The sequence below is a fragment of the Anas platyrhynchos genome, chromosome 1 (assembly GCF_047663525.1).
Source record: "Anas platyrhynchos isolate ZD024472 breed Pekin duck chromosome 1, IASCAAS_PekinDuck_T2T, whole genome shotgun sequence".
Lineage (NCBI taxonomy): Eukaryota > Metazoa > Chordata > Aves > Anseriformes > Anatidae > Anas > Anas platyrhynchos.
In genome coordinates this window covers 205006164-205022982 of record NC_092587.1, presented here as the reverse complement: position 1 = coordinate 205022982, position 16819 = coordinate 205006164, and the positions used below count along the sequence as shown (strand labels likewise).

The 16819-nt window shown below is 41.7% G+C and overlaps 1 protein-coding gene across 6 annotated transcripts in view; it reads left to right on the top strand.

The window, feature by feature from the left end:
• Window positions 1–16819, top strand: part of UVRAG (UV radiation resistance associated) — a 92542-nt gene that overhangs the window by 23415 nt on the left and 52308 nt on the right. For all 6 annotated transcript variants that reach the window (XM_072032918.1, XM_072032917.1, XM_038178253.2 and 3 more), the window contains 2 exons: window positions 3715–3800; window positions 16422–16527. In XM_072032918.1, the coding sequence (XP_071889019.1) occupies window positions 3715–3800; window positions 16422–16527 (192 nt within the window). The remainder of the gene's footprint in view (window positions 1–3714; window positions 3801–16421; window positions 16528–16819) is intronic.

Sequence of the window (16819 nt, the reverse complement as noted above, 5' to 3'; positions counted from 1 at the left end):
AACTAGATTGATGGATTCTTACAATTAAGTGCCTTGTAATAATAGGGAAACTAAGTTTTTATGGTTATAAATGTCCTTTTCATTCATTAATGCCATGTATGGGCCAAAATAAGGAAATTGTTGGAAGCTGACTAATATTTTGGAGACTTTATGAACTCAGTTTTTCAAAAAGCACCATGGAGGTGCTACTGAGCACTACTGGATCCATAAATACAAGTTCCTATTTGCTGTGTTATCCTCTTATTTATAGTGAGAGGTGGGAGCCTGAAAACAATTGTAGCAGAGCAATCTGGAGTAGAACAGGAACAACTAGCATTGTCACAGCTATTTTAACGCTGGAGATGCATTGATCAGGTGGGTGCATCCCTGGTAATCAAACAGCAAGAACAGCATGCCCGTGTAGGAATGCTGTAGTTGCTGAATTGTGAACTTTGAAGTGAAAAGAGAAGGTTACACCTTCAAAAAGGAAGGTTACGTCTTCACTAGGTGATGCATCTAAGTCGTTTAGAACCTTTAAGCCCACTTTTTTTTTATAAGGTAACCTCCAAAATACATGTGTGTATGCTCAGAAAGCTTGCTCTGTAGGAGGCTCCTGTCCTGTAAAGGAGCAAAATAGAACTGGAACAGAAATTGTAGGTAAACCAAGCACTTTCAGTATAGCATTTGTTGTGTTAGCAGGATAAGAGTCCTATCTTTGTTGTTAATAGAACTGACTCTGTAATATTTAATATATGTTAATATAACTGACTCTTTTTTTCTTTTTTGCACTGAATGGCAGAGGGCCTTTAAATTCTGTATTCTTGAGAGAGAGATTTGGGATTTTACCACTCTCATCCCTTCTGTCCAGCAGCAACATAGCTTTTCCTGGTACCCAAGGAGAAAACAAACACTTCCCATGGGTAATGTTCTTAATCAAGTTGTTGTTTCCTTTTAACATTGGATACTCGGATCACAATGAGAAAAAGGTTGGGAAATGAAGTTACAAAAGCCTTTCCATGTGCCTTCTGAGCCCTGAGGGTTTTACTTCTTTGCTGTAGGTATCTCACAGTGCTCATATAACTCCTAGCATTTACAATGAGGTTGGGTAAATGAATGTGTGCTTAAGGTCAAAGCAGCTATTGCAAGCAAATAAGCTTTGACCTTAATCACATTTGACTTTCCACTTAAGCAGAAGCTGGAGGTACAATTTTGTTCAAGATTTTTATTATTCCATACTAAACCATGCATTGATTTTGCTAGAAGACTTCACTAGGACTGTTCCTTTTGCAACAACCATGTCCACCTTACTTTCCTGTTTCCTTAAATTTTGATACAGGACCATTAAAACATTTGTTCATTATTAGTTCCGTTCTCCCTCAAAATCATACAGAGAAACTGTCTGGAATTGCTTGAGCTGAACCAACATCTGAGTAAGAAATAGATGGGAACTTCAGAGATCTTTGAAGCTGTCAGCCTGGATTTAAAGTATTCCAGACCCTTGAGCATTCTTCTGAATCCTCTTGGTTTTACCTGAGACTGCATGTTTCTGTGTAGCACTGCTTTTTGGCCAGCTTTGATAAAATAAAGTCTAGGTGCTATACTGGCTTTCCTAAAACCACCTTTTTCCTCCTCTTTTCCTCAATGTCTTCCTGGCTTTCAAAATTTTTCAACAATTTTATGTTTACTCTTGCTAGCTAGTAAGACTTTCCCTCTCTCCTGTGGTGATCATAGAATCATAGAATCATAGAATATCCTGAGTTGGAAGGGACCCTTAAGGATCATCAAGTCCAACTCTTGACACCGCACAGGTCTACCCAAAAGTTCAGACCATGTGACTAAGTGCACACCTTTTCAGAAAGTGCATTTAGGAAAGGAAGCAGGTAAAGCTTTTACTTGGACCAACTTTCTGTTGGTTCCTTAAAGAAATAAAGCAGGAGCTAGCCTGTAGGGCTCTGCATAACTCAAAGCATTTGGCTGTGCCCAGGGACAGACCAAACAGTAAGTTATAATCCAGGGACACTGAGCTGTAGCTACATTTTCCAACAGTCAAGCAGTAAGACTTTTGAAAAGCTGATCTCTCTCTCTACAGCACGTGGTCTACATCACGTACATCTACCTACAGGTCAGAGATACCTACATCTACCTACAGGTAGAGGCTGCTCTGACTATATTTAGTAGCTAAATCCTGGCCAGTTTCCAGAAGGAGGGCTTTTATGTGTGATTGCAAAGACATGTGCCTGTATCTAATAAATACTGCTGCAGAAAAGTAGACAAACGCCACTTCTAAAGGGTAAGCCTCTGTGATAACTAAACTTGAAACCTTTCATTTGCATCTGCAAATATCCTCAAGATAGAATAGTTTAGGAGTTTGTTTGGACCACTGTATCTTCTTTGTTGGGCATTTCTTTTCAATACAGTCATACAGCAGGAGGAGAGGCTAAAACATGCAGCTACTGGGAGCTCTTTTCTTCCTGCAGCAACTTCTAGGCCATTCCACTTGTTCTCTGAAAAACTTCACTTTCTGAAGGCAGTGTTTGATGAGAGTGACTTCATGGTACAAAATGTTTTCAGTTTTTCACCATCCTAACTGATTCAGGGATTACGGTGTCTTCCTTTTAAGATTTTTTTTTTTAGGGGATATATGTATGGATTTCAGCATGTAAGATCAATCTAGCATCTGAGAACAGGATTGAGGAGCTGAGGCAGTGCTGCTACAGTGCCTCTATTACAATATGATTCATATGTAGTGTATAGATCTCCTGATTTAAGTGGAGCCTTATTTTTGGTGCAAAGTCATGTCAGCTGCATGGCCTGTGGCTCATACAGTTGTCAGGAGATGTTGACATGTAACTCTGTATCTCAACATCTTGAAATGGAAACAGCCTGTTGAGGCAGGCAAAATATATCTAGGTAGGGGTTGTTGCAGTCACATCAGAGCACATCCATATCACCATTTGAAGAGTTTGCTGGTCATGTGTACCACCTTGGGCTGTTTCATATTCTAGAATAACGCCTTCTTTCTGCAATCCGTTATGTCTCTGGCAATGCTGCTGGCTTGTTTGACCTAGTTAGAATTCACTTCGTCATGTGAAGAACCAGTTCTGAGAGTTTGTGGCATTTCATGGAATTTGGCATGTCAGGCATAGCCACACAAAGTATGATATTGGACCCTTGTGACATAAAGAATGGCTCTTGGCCTGTATTGGTGTCATGCTTCTAGTGCAGCACGTAGGCTTTGGTTTCCTAGGGATGACGCAGGGTGTTTGTAACTTCCAGAAACTGGTTCATATCTTTCAAAGCTTCAGATTGCTTTGATCTTTTAAACACGTGGAAGCATGAGTGAAGAACAGGACTCTATCTAATGGTCTTGTGCATCTCTGGCACGGTGCTGAATGTGTAATGGGCTTTCAGCTTTGAAGAATGGCAGTACTGTAAATCACATCCTACGTATAAAATAACTTTATGCAGTAATGGATTAGTAAGTTCAAATTCTGTGTCTCGAACACAGATCAATATGCTACTGACCTATCCTTTTATAGGTAAGTGTTCCTGTAGGCCAGACTTGAGCTGCTGCTGTTGCCTTCTTTAATTGCTTCTGCCAACAGTATGTGAACTTGTATGAAGACAGATTTAAAATGCATTAAATGCAAGGTCATTTATTATCAAAGTGCATGCTTTTAGTCCAGATGGAAGCTTTTTTGATTTCTAAATTACCATTTTTTTCTTTGCCTTAAGGATCACTCAGGTGCCCTGAAGAATAGTCTTCTCCAAGTGGATCAGAACTGCGTTCGTAACTCTTACGATGTCTTCTCTTTGCTTAGGTAAGATTCTGGAGAATATATCTGCATAGGCATTTTAACTTATTTGGGTATGTGGAAGGAGCCTTTTGAAATCAATAAAATTCTGAACTGGACCGTGCAAAGGAGCTATTTAGGTAGTGTGGGTTTGCTACTAGTGATGAGGAGGTGAGTCTTGATACGTGTTTCTTGGTATCCTCTGGGCTACTTCCAGTGGACACTGACCTAGAGCTGGCCCAGGGACTACCTTCCAAGTGTTGAAGGCTTCTATGTTAGGGAATCTCTGTGGAAAGCCCTTACTCTGTGTTCCTCAACAAAATGAGAACTGATTTAAATAAAATAATGAAAAGAAGCACCTTGCTAAAAGCTGCTTGAGTGATGGTATAGCTTATGCAATAGCTACACAATAAGGACTATATTTTTTCTGTTAAACCACTGAACTGAACTTACATTTTGTGTACTCTTCCCTTGTAATCCAGAAGAGAACTGCTTAGTGAGGAAGCAGTTATTCCATGGCGTGTAGTACATGACAGGTATAGTAACTGCACTCTTGTTTTAGCTGTCTCTGGTGAAAAACATGAAATACTGGTACGAATGTAAACACAACAACCCTTTTCAGATAGGTTTTAACTACAGCTGTTCAAGAGTGTTAGCTGTGGGGAGGTATAATAGCATTAAAAGGAGTAGGTTGTGTTTAAAAGGCATTTTACAGCACAGTTTGCAAACTCCAGTTCTGAAATTACAACAGTAGGTATGTTACAAATGAACAGTTTTAGAAGCAAATGTGTAGTATTTCAGAAGTCGTGTTTGGCTTTCAGTTGCAGAAGTTGTCTTTCGGTAGTGCTAGCAGTAGATGTCACTGTTGGCTGTGTGAAGCAGTAGCCCCAATTCTACAGTGAAGAAAGTGGCAGGGAAAGTTGGCTCTAGATCGCTTATTCGGAAGTCAATCTTTTATAAGTTCTCTTAAAATTTAAAAGTGCTTTTTCTTGATTCTGTAAAACACTTCAACATTTAGAAGGCAGTCTGTAGTTTGTCTTGTTTTTTAGGGGAAAACAACCAGGGGACGTTAAGAAGTTCTGGTTACACTCAGACACAATCCATTGGAAGAGAACTTTTATATTACATTTTCTCTTAACAAAAATGTAACATTAGGTATGTTGGTCATCCTGATTGTTTTGTTCGTGAATATTTTCCCTGTTTCCTTTATTTCTTTGTAGTGTGAAGCACAAACCAGAGAAAACATTCGCTATTATACCAGCTGGTCATGAACATGACCAACTGGAGCCCTGTCAAATCTGAACTTTTCTTCTGAAAGTGTCTGTCTGTTATAAAGCTGAATAGAAATGAAAACATCAGCTTTCCTAAACCTTCCCTTGCTGGGTGCCCATCAGTGCTCTTTTGAAACCTGATTCCTGGAGCTGTGTGCTTTGATCAGGTCTGGGGAGGTGAGAGTCCAGGTGCATTCTTGCAGTTTCTGGGTATGCTGTTGGGTGTAGCTCCTGTTTAGCTCTGCCTCTGAGCTAAGAGGTACTCCTTTATTTTGCCTTGTCCTAAAAGGAATATTTTTTTTCCAGTCCTCAGCACCAGGCCTGATGCTGATTATATTTCAGTGGATTCTGTGTGCCTTATCAAGGATATATTACATTGTCTAGTTCCAGGAAAAGCTGAAATTTTTAACTTATGTCCTTATATAGGTGCTTTTTTTTTTTTTGCCTGTTTACTTGCTAGCTGGGAGAATTCTTTGGGAATGGAAGAGAGGTCCTCCACGTAGTCCTGAATTCCCCTCTCATCTGTCACATTAACTCAGCTTTTTTACAGGTCCACTTTCTCTACCCTTGCTTACCCTCAATTCCTATTTCAGAAGCCTGGTGATAGCATTTACTACTTTCTAATGATCTCAGGTCTCTTTTTGTCAGGTGTGCTTTTTTCTCTTCCCACTCAGTCTGGTTTGTCACCTCCTCCAGGAGTCCAGACTTGAGTAACAAGACTGTGAACTCTTTCCAAAGATAGTTCTTTTTTTTTTTTTTTTTTTAAGTGCATGTTCCTCTTACAACCAGAAGAGAGGTACAGGCATAACTTGAGTTGTGAGTCATTTGACAGGACATGCACTTTGGGAGGAAACGTATTGCTGTCTGCCTGCTTCTGTCCACTGGCTCTAAAGAGAGCAGGGAGGTGTCTACACTGTAAAGGTTTGCATCTGGCTGTATAAATCCCATGTTTTGAAGCCTTTCCCATGATGTGGTATATTTGTAGTAAAAACTCACAAATTGCACATGTGGTTTTGTAACGTTTCTGTGAGATTGTGAATGTGAAGAGCAGCTCGTACTGGCTTTTCTTACTTCTCACAGCAGGAAGCAGGTCCCAGTGCTGGTGGTATCCGTGTTTGAGTTACTCTGAACGAATTGTGCTGCCAGGTAGCCACAGTGATCAGCTGTATGATGTGAAGACTGCGACCACGTTCTAGTTCAGCCCTTACCTCTTAAAAACTGCAATAATCCATTACTGCTCTGGGGTTAGTCTCCGTCAGCTGTCAAAACTGCCTTTTGGGGAAGAAATTATTTTATTTTTTAGTTCTCAATTGAAGAATAGCTAAAACTTAGGAAGCTTGTGAATATGCCTTTATGGAAAGCATATGCTTGGCTCCAATTACGTTGATTAAAAAAGAATCAATTAGGAATGCCAGAGAGTGTGAACAGTAGAAAAACTTGAGTGTTAGATTAAAATGGTGCCTGTGTGCTCCGATGCTTAATTAACTCGTAAACCCATATAATTAAGCAAGAGGAAAAGTTTAAATACCCAGGCAGCTCAGCTTTACATGAGGAAGTTCTCAGCACCCCTGTAGCTCACGAGCCTTCATGTTTTGGGGCAGGGACAAGAACCTCAGGCAACCACAGAACAGCTAACAAGTTGCTCATGCCATATGGAGATGACGAATGTTCTTCCAGTCGGTTGTTTTAAAAAGGCTAACAAATTAACCACCCCAACTGGAAAGCTAAAATTTTGATTTTCCCACCCCCCTTGGCCATATTGTCATATTTCCTAGAAAGAGGTCACTTGAAGGCTTTCTAAATATTATGTAGTTGGTAGTAATAGGTTGTACAGAAACACGTTTCACCTTTCACATAACACTCAGGACGGGCCAAATACATCTGAGGTCATGTTCTGGACATGTCTCCATAACCAAGCTCTCGGCACATTTGCAGTACGAAAGGCAAGAGATTTATATTTAGTATTCACTGAGTTTTCTCTCCTTGTTTTCTTTAATTTGTCAAAATAGACCTTCCAGTGTTAAGTGGTGTTGGGAGGATGGGATATGCTGGCGAATCACTAAAGAAAAGACATAGTTTTGTATGTTAAAATTTTACTTAAGTCCCTAAATAGAATACAGAACGTTACTTTTTCTACAACAGTTTTTTTCAGGGTGACGCTTAAAGCAGTTGATCTTCTGGTAGTATTTATGCCTCTAAACATGTGAGTGCATGAAATCCTCTCAAGGTCAGTATGACACAAAGAGTGATGGAAAGGCTAGTCAAACTTGTCCCTTTGTGGTTTTCCTTCCTATATCCTTCTCTCCAAACAAAACCTCTTTCACTCTGAGGGCGCTGAGGCCCTGGTCCAGGCTGCCCAGAGGAGTTGGAGGTGCCCCAGCCCTGGCAGTGCCCACGGGGCTGGGGGCAGGGATTGGAATTAAATGATCTTTAAGGTCCCTTCCAACCCAAACCATTCGGTGATTCTCTGGCTTTAACCATTCCTTCAGCAGATGTGATGGCGTGTTTTTGCTGTTTGGCAAGCCCGTTAGAGCAAATTGGAAACATTTTAGCTGTATTTTTTTTTTTTTTCTCAGAATAAAATGAAAAAGGTTGTAGGAAGAATAAAAAGAAAAACCTGAAGGTAGCTGAAGGTAGTACCACATCAGTGCTGGAGATGTGTAAAACAGCAGCTCCGGGCAGCTGCTGTAACGTTAATAATATCATCGAACCTAGGTGATGTTGATTTAAATGAACCTACCAGGGTGTGAAAAGGCTTCTGCTGCTAGTGTGGTATGCATCTGACCTGGAGGATTAAATATTGAAATGAAGAGTAACTCCGGAGAGCATGTAAGTTGTGCCTTTTGTTAAACAAAACAGCTTCTCACAGCTCTGCTGATAAGAGAGTAAGTCTGGTTGCAGTGTCCCAGACAGGATTTATCCAAGCAGGGTGTAAAACCCAGTGAACAATTGCTCTGTGCTTCACATCACAGCACTGATGGCCCAGGTTTGCTGATGTTAAGTGGCCCAAGCTGGCCAGTGACAAGACATTGCTCTGCAGAAGAGCAGAGCTTGACTTTTGAACTGAATTAATTATTACTTTCTGGTTAGGGGCTCAAAGAAACCTGCACAAACCACATTTTTCTCGGACTGAGTCAACTGCACAGCTATGCAGTATTGAGCATGGTCGTGTTGATACATGACAAGTAGAAATAGGAGTTGTTACGGATTTCTTCCATCTCAGTGTCGTGAATATTCTCACTGTACTTCTCATGATCTGTCATAGTACAGGGATTTGCTGGAAGTGGGGCTTTGTTGCAGGATTTGCTGTTTGAAATGTAACTTAATTTAAAGAAAGTTACTTAAATTGAAGAAGAATGCATGACTTAGGGCTGAAGAGAATTGAAGAACACAAATGCAGGCAGTTTGTCAGCAGGCTGAAATCTTGGGGTTGTTTGCAAAATCAACTACCTTAAGAGATCAAGACTAAAATGTCAGGACTCTGTATAAAATCAGGTTTTGTTTGGCTCTACCTTGCTTAGGAAAGAAGCTTTTTAACAAACACGCTGCTTGCTGTTTAGATTCTTCTGTCTTTAGCAGTGGCCTTGACTAACAGAAGCCTTAAGCAAGTTAATCCCTGAATCTAGGAGTAAAGAGACGAAGCGTGCAGCCTGTGTAAGCAGTTACAGTGTTGAAAAACTCATTAGTAGCTGGGAGTAGTTTCTCAGAAACCACAGAGTCTGTGGAATTGCACATGCTAAACGTGGTAATTGACTTGGGGCAGCTATTTTTAGCTGGAAACTATGAAAAACAGCCTCGAGCTCAGCATAAGCTCTACGAGTGGGGAATGAAGGAGTGAGGGAGGCCTTCCTGTGCTTCAAATGCTTGGTGCTAAGGTGTGTCATTGGGGCACTGGCTTCTTTCCAGCCAAGGAGATGCACGAGGCAAGTCGTAAGCAGTGCAGAAGCATCCTGTCCTGACAGCCAGCAGCTCAACCAGACTTTGCAGTTGTGTAGTTGCTGTAAGCAGGCATTCTGAACTTCTGGAGAGGTGAAAATGAAGAAAAACGGTAAGAAAACAGCTATCAGCTTTCCCAGCAGTGGTAGAAATACTCTTCCGAGTGTGGAGTGGGTTGTAGGCTTCCTCTTAGCCTGGCTTGTGCTCTTAAATCAGTAGGTTCATCCCCTAAAACATGCTTTTGCTGGTGATAAGCGTGGTGGTTTTTCTGCGACGGCCAGACTTGATGTTTCGAACTAGGAAAGATCTCCACCTGGAAGACTTGGCTGTCCACACTGAGTAGGCAGCCAAGAGCAGGCAGGCATCCCCTTGGCTTTGGACGTGAAAACCCAGGTGGCTGAAGGCCAGCATAAATAAATAGGGACTGTAATCGGACCTCTCGAGTGCCTCTGTGTGCTTTTAATAAGCAGCCCTGAAATGGATGAACAGAGCAAGGAGTGTTAGCTCTTCTAGCTTGGAAATCACGTGGGTTGGAGTCGCAGGGTGACGTCTTGTTGGGAGGTAGTGATGGAGAAGGAAAGAGGGAGCTGATTTTTTTTGAGAGGCTCCTTGGGGATTTTGATCTGTAGAAGCAGACTTTCAGAGAAATCAGTTCCCAGGCATTTTACTCGCGTGGTGCTAAGCTATCTGGACACTGAGGCTAATCAGTCATCAGAAGAGCCAATTTCCAAGCCTGATTTTTGCCAGAATCTGTAGGAGAGAGCAGCGTGGGTCACAGCAAGTTGAAACAGTCCATGAAGCACAAGAGATTTGAACGTAAATGGAGGCTTGGTAGCCTTCCTCTGCTGTTGGTCTTATCTTCAGCTTGCCTAATGCACCATGCAGAATAAAACACCCCTACAGTAGCAGACCTTCAGTGTGAGTGGGATAGGGATGCTGCTAGCTTTTGATCAAATCCAGTTTGAGCACGCTATTTAGGAGAGAAATTACAGAGTCGTGCAGAACTTCAGCAATAGCTTTCTTTTTTTTTCTTTTTATGGCATGTAAAACACGATATCAGTGAAGTGGATCAGTTCAATTAGATCAGAAGTCATAAGCCAGTCCTCGTCTCTGTTACAGTTTTACTAGAGTTGATGAAAAACAGAGCATGTCACACCTGAATAACTTTCTGAAAGCATCTAAGAAGGAGGATTTTGTGAACAGTTGTACTGGGATCTCTTCCTTAGTTTTGCTACACCTTTATTCAGGGTATGGCTGTAAGAATGGTAAGCTAAGTTCTTTATCTGTCCCCCTGGGCAAAAACTGCAGTGAATGCATGTCTCAATATGTAACCGCATCAAGGAGGGTCCATATTACACTTTGAGAACAAGCGCAATAGGTTAAAAATGCTCACTTCGATAATCAAAAACACAGCAGGGTGGGAGCAATGCACTCATGATGGAGAAGTAGCAGAATATCCTGTAAGAGTTAGGATCATCCCTCTGCCCTTTGATGGTAAAGCTCTTCTACTTCAGCCCCAGCTCTGTACTTCTTGGAATCAAACTTTGATTTATCAGATTTTGGGGATTGCTTTCAGAAAAAACACAGCAATATGCAGCTTGAAGAAAGGAGTCACCTGAATATTGACTGGGTTTTTTCCTCCTCCCTCCAGAGGGTAAGGCCTGTGCTCAGCTGTTGCAAACACCTTATCAGGCTTGTGGACTTTGTCTGGAAGAACCCAATTAACTTGACAGCAGCTGTTTCCCTTTTTGGGTGGAGCCTGTAATCTATTAAACCTAAACTAATGCATCTTCCTTTCACTTGTGTAGTGAGCTGTAGTCTTAGCCTTGTTTACTGCCTTGGAGCTAGAGTTGAAACTTAAGATTTGTTGGCAAGTTACATGTCAGCAAAAGCCAGCAGGATTCTACCAGCATCGCTGTTCTTCTGGTAGGGATCATCTTTACATGTTTACGCCCTTAGAAATTTTAGGTTTTCATGTGATTTTACCTTTCTGCCATGTGCAGTATCTTGAATGTGATCCTGTCTGTTGCCCTGGCAGCAAGGTTTTTGCAAATACAAACAATAAGCGTGAGTATAAAGGAAAAACCCACAAACTTTCTACGTTATTTGCCACAATTTCATTTGTTCTCTGAATAAAAAGAACAAGATGAAAATCCATCCCAGTGGTGAAGTCATATCCGTCAATTGGAATAAGAGGACTGGAGACATCTCAGGTTTTGTGACATCATTTCTGGAGGTTTGTGCTTCACTTCAAGACTTTCTCCTTTTCTGCTCATGCCCCATGTAGTATTGAGGGTGATCTGTATGCTAGCTCCTTCAAATGTTCCTCTGCTGGAGGCCAAGACCTCCCCTGCTGCCAGTCCGATGGGTGTCTCTTTTTCCTCTTCTTCTCCGTTTGCAGATAGCTCAAAGCATTCACTATTGCAGTGTCCACATTCAATTCAAGTCAATTATTCAGAAACTTAATTTGTCCTACCTACGTAAGTCAATTCAAAACTGAAAGGGTGATGGAAAGTATCTGTGCTTCAAAAGCTTCATTTTCAGTGAGCTCCTTCCTGCACTGACTGCTGGAGAGGTTTAATGCCATCAGTGAATGAGTCAAACATGATTTAATTCTCTGTTTACTCCCTACTGTCTTCTCTCATCCTCCATCTGCTTCCTACGAACTGTAGGAATGGGTTTCTGAGGGAAGTGGGGAAAGGGAGTAGATGAAATAAATCAGGAAAATTTTTCTTGTGGGAAAGGAGATGTAGCAAATGGTGGTTTAAGGGGCTGTGTAAAAAAATCTATATATGCTATAGCTGGCTGGCATTCCCTACAATATAATTTCTGGAGTGATATAAGAAGCGAGCATTCAATTTTTTGTATTTATTAGGAAAGTCTTGGCTTTTTTTAATAATAGGATTGGGTATTGTACTTCCAGGATCCTGCATCTCGCTCGTCGCCAGAGGTGTTCTGCTCCGTTTTCTAAATCCCTGCTAATAATTCTCAGTTTAAATTTAGGCTCATTGTAAACCGAGGTTGTTCTGGCAAATGGGACTAGAGGCATTTATTTCTTCTTGGGAGAAGTAGCCGTAGTATGTGACTGCTGTAATTAATGGATGTATTTATGGCTTAAAGTTGTGTACACGAGAAACCCAGATGTCTGATAGAAGCAGAGAGATACTTGGAGTGTACGATAGAACTACAAAACAGCGTATCAAGTGTCTAATAAAGCTGAGATTTCTTGATTAATGTGAATATAAACTTATGTTAGCTTAATAAGCACAACTATCACAGGACTCCAGCTTTTGTTTTTTCAAGATCGTAGCCAGGAATGAACTTGCTGTGTAAAGCAGTAAATCAGCAGAGCAATGCATGACTGAGAGGAATGCCTCGCTTACAAGAGGATACAGCAGTGTCCTAAAGGAAAGGGGTTCAGCTGAAGCTTCAAACATTGCCTCGAGCTTGTTGCAAGCTGGAAGAGAGCAAATGTGGTGTTACAGCATGTTCCTTAGCTGTAAAATCATGTCAGACCCCTTCCTTGGGAAGCTGGGAAAATGACTTTATTGTGCAAACAAGACAAGGGTGTTGTTGCAAAGAAGTCCTGTAACAGTGAAGAAGTCCCAAACTTGGCAACTTGCTTTTTCCAGGTCGGTACCCAAGCAGAATCGATTGCCAGAGCAATAAATCCAACCCTAAAGATGTTCAAAGATATGAAATTACTCAGCTTTTTCTTGGCAGGATATCGTATGCTAAAAATGTTTCACATCTTACAGCCAAGGTAAAGAGTAGCTTTTTTGGGGGGGAAGAGGAAACACTTATTTTAGACTTGAAAAGCATTGAAGAAATACCCCAATTAGCCCATATTTCATCAACTCGGGAACTGGGAAGCGATGAGGGTAGATGTTGAATTTTTGCCTGCGGGTTCTTGTTAGATCAATTAGGGATGCAGATTTTGCTGGTCTTAGATTACAGCACAGGGCTGATGTTTTGGTATCCAAACTAGTTTAGGGTGGCCTCCCCCTGCAAGGAATTTTAATGTTTGCTTTGATTCCAGAGCTTCCCCAGGCAGCAGCGTGCGACTCACCTGAGCCTGGACAATTACGCAGCAGCTTTCGGGGCCCCAAGCTCCAGCAGTAAATCTGCCACGGTTACGTCCCTCTGACTCTGCTGCAGGGACACCAGAACAGCCTGCAGGCGCAGAATGACGACACTTTTGGCTAAATTCTCCTTAAAAAGACCTGCAGTTCTGCTGTAACTGGCTTGGCTTTCCTGACCACTGAAGGAAATTTGATAGCGAGCCAGCGGTGGCCTCTCCAAGCTCTGAATTAGCTCTTAAAGTGCTGTGTAAGTGCTAATTTTAATAACAATAATACTAAAACTCCCTCTTAAACGATGTAGGAAGAATCCTGCCTTGGCTGATAGCACGCAGGTTATGCCATCAGTTGGCTGGGAGCTGTCGATTACTAAACCCAGGCGGATTGCACTCAAGGCACAAACTGTGCTAACTTCAGCCCGTGGCCTTGGACGTGTGTTCAGGCTAGAAATGGAAACAATATGTGGACAATTAGTGTTGAAACTTCTCTCTGCTAATTATATCTAACTTCTAATCCAGATTTATGGCCTAAACTTGGTGATCTCCGTTCACTGGTGCAGGCATAATTTATTCCTCCAAGCCTTTTGTGCCTGTGAAGATGACAGACAGATTTTCCAGTTGATGTTCTTCGGGCTTAGCTTGTGATCCTACAGTTGGATGACTGCAGATTTCCATGTGGGTGCAGTTGGGGCTCTTTTTTTTTTTTTTTTTTTTTGGATGGAGAAATAAGAAAATTTCTGACTGTTCTTGCTTTTGCAACATGAAGTCCCTGAAACTTTCAGCTTGGAAGGTTGAGCTTCAGATGTGGCTGTGACCTTTTTGTTGCCATTTTCAAGTCCTCGCATACAGAGGCTGCAGGAACAAAAACCTGCTGATACTGGTCGACTCAGTGTAAATGGCTCTGTTTGGCATCAAGGCAGCCAAGTTTAACCGTAGGACACTTTTAATCATGCAAGGAATGCCAGGATGATATTCAGCTTAAAAAGAAAACCCATTTAATATTAAAAACGAGTTTGATTGCAGAATTATTCTGTACAGTAGTCTATAGATTGGGAATATACTTTTAGATAGAGATTCACCAAATTATAGAAGCATCCTAAGGTATGTACTGGTGTAAAAGTCAGTCCAGGTAGGTATTTGTTCCTTGTATTTGGGTGTAGGTAGGACCTGAAGGTGTTACAAAACTTCAGGTTGGTAGCCAAGCATTGATTAAAGGAAGCAGCATGGCAAGCGACCCTCTGATAAGTTTTTAGGTTCACAAATGCTTTTTCAGTGAGTAGAAGGCTTCTCAGCAGTGGGATTTTGCTGCCTAAGTGGTGTGATGTTGATGGTGTACCACGGTGCTTTCTTGATGGCCTAGCAGACTTAACGAGAGTGCTCTTCAGTGTAGAATGAGATGAAGGGAAGAGAAAGGGAAAGGTACGTTTCACTCAATTATTGCTCTTTCCATGTACATCTTATGTCCAGGTAAGAGTTCCCAGTGTCTGGAAAGAAAACATTCCAGAGCTTCCCAAAAGGACAGCTGGAAACCGTTGGAGTAGGGAACCTAAGCCCTGCTGTTTGAGTTGGCAGCAGAGCCCTGGGTGACCTTCGGGACAGGCAGCAAGCCTTGGTTTGGGCCCATGTAAGCACATGCTGGGTAGCCAACAGCCTCAGGATGTTTTGGTGCCTCTGCAGAAGGTCCCAGGACTTCATTTATGATATGGGACTGGCCTTCAGGTGACCCAGTGCTGTTGGCCTCAGCAGTCTCTTTTATTTTTATTATTATTTTTTAAGCCCCCAGCCTGGTGGCAGCTAGCGGAGCCATTCTGCTTTGTATGTGATTTAGATGGGGTACAGCTGCCCCCCAAAAGACCATAAGTGCCTATCTTCTGAACAGTCTGAGAATCCTAGAAGCATTAGGGTTGGAAAAGCCCTCCAAGATCGTCTGGTCCAACCACCCCCTACCACCAATGTCCCCACCAAGCCCTGTCCCCAAGCACCACGTCCAACCTCTCCTTGAACACCCCCAGGGACGGGGACTCCCCCACCTCCCTGGGCAATTCGCCCCAAGGCCTGACCGCTCTTGCTGAGCAGAAATGTCTCCTCATTTCCAACTCTTTAGTAACAATTTGAAACAAAAATCTATTTCGGAGGGTGGTGTTTAGGAGAAGCAATGGTGTGAAGGAACTGAAGCTAGCTCTGGATTTAATGTATTCACCATGAATGTTCTTGCACAACATGCAGGAGTCCGAATTGGTAATGACCTTGTTTGATATCAGTAGCACTAATTTTTCCCTGTTGTCTGTATTATCTCCTCTCTGTGGATTGGTTTACTGGGCTAGCTGGTTTGGGTGATGTCCTCATGGTGATTAAACTAATCCCTAATGTCTGCTGTTGCCTAAAGGTAGGGTGCTGAGGGGAGGTGGTGTGAGGAGATGAATACTTTGGGGTCACTCACTCTTGAAGCACGTAGCCTGGCTATCCCGATCTAACTGCATACAGACCATTAAAAACCTCTAGCCAAAAGCTTTAAATAGCAATGCCTCAATTGCTTGTAAATCTGGAAGGTATTAGAAAACATATAAAGAAGGAGCTGAGCAGCCTCTTCTATATACCTTGGTCCTTGGCTCACAGAAAATGTGCAGCCTTCCTTTTAGTAAAAATTAATGTTCCTATAAGGCAGAGTTTAATTTTGGCTAAGCAGAGGTGGTCATTAAAGCTTGTATTGGAACAGGCTTGGTCCGTGTTTGCCTGGCCAAATGTTAACTTCGTGCCGTGGGTTCTCTGACTCCTTTTTTTTTTTTTTTTTTTTTTTACTGTTCTGACCAGGCATTAGTGGAGTTAAATTCTTACTCCAGCACCAGGGCTGCCTAAATAATGCTGTAACAAAGGGAGAAAAACTTAATTGTAAAGCTGTGAATGGGAAAAGTGGACATTGTGCTTTCAACTCGGGTACCTCTGTGTTATCTAAGGGATGTTTGCACTTAAAAATAAAGTTTGCCCATGTTAATGATGCTCATGGTAACTGCCACGTGTGTACCCATGTCTTCACTCTATTAATTGTGCTATAGCCTAAATATTACATGAGAACCCTGTAATTATAGCTCTGCATGATCTACATCTATTGAATTTGACAAATGAAAGACATCTGTCACTTTTGATTGAAATTAAAGACACGCTGGTTTCTTTTGACCACTTATTTGTGAAATGTGCAAGTTGTAACTCCTCTTCTAATGTTTCGTTCATTTCAAAACAGAGCCTGGCAATCCAAATTCCCACTGCCTCTGCTGCTTTTGACATGCCTGGTGCATTCATCACCAGGGCATATGGGGAACCTTTAGTACAGGAACCTTTAGTAACAGCTGTGACTTCTCTTTACAGGCTTCACAGAGCCCAGTGTGCAATTAAACAGACTCAGGTAACTGTTCAGAAAATAGGAAGGGAGATTGAAGAAAAGCTGAGATGTACATCGACAAGCAATGAACTGGTAAGTCTGATAATTTAAAATCTTACTGTACAGGCTTGTTGAAGCACCGTGATGTACTGACCATAAAATTGCTTTTGTAAAAAACACGCGTGTAAAATCTTCACTTAAACCTAGCATTTCAAAAGGAAACTTAACCGAGAAGTGTAATGTAGCAGATTTCAGGTTTGTGTGAGCTACTCAAATGGGTTTATAGATCACTTGTGCTGCTTTAGCTGTATTATAATTGCTCTGATACTCTCAAAGCATAAAAACTGCATAGGAAATACAAGAGTTTTATCAGGAAACACAAACC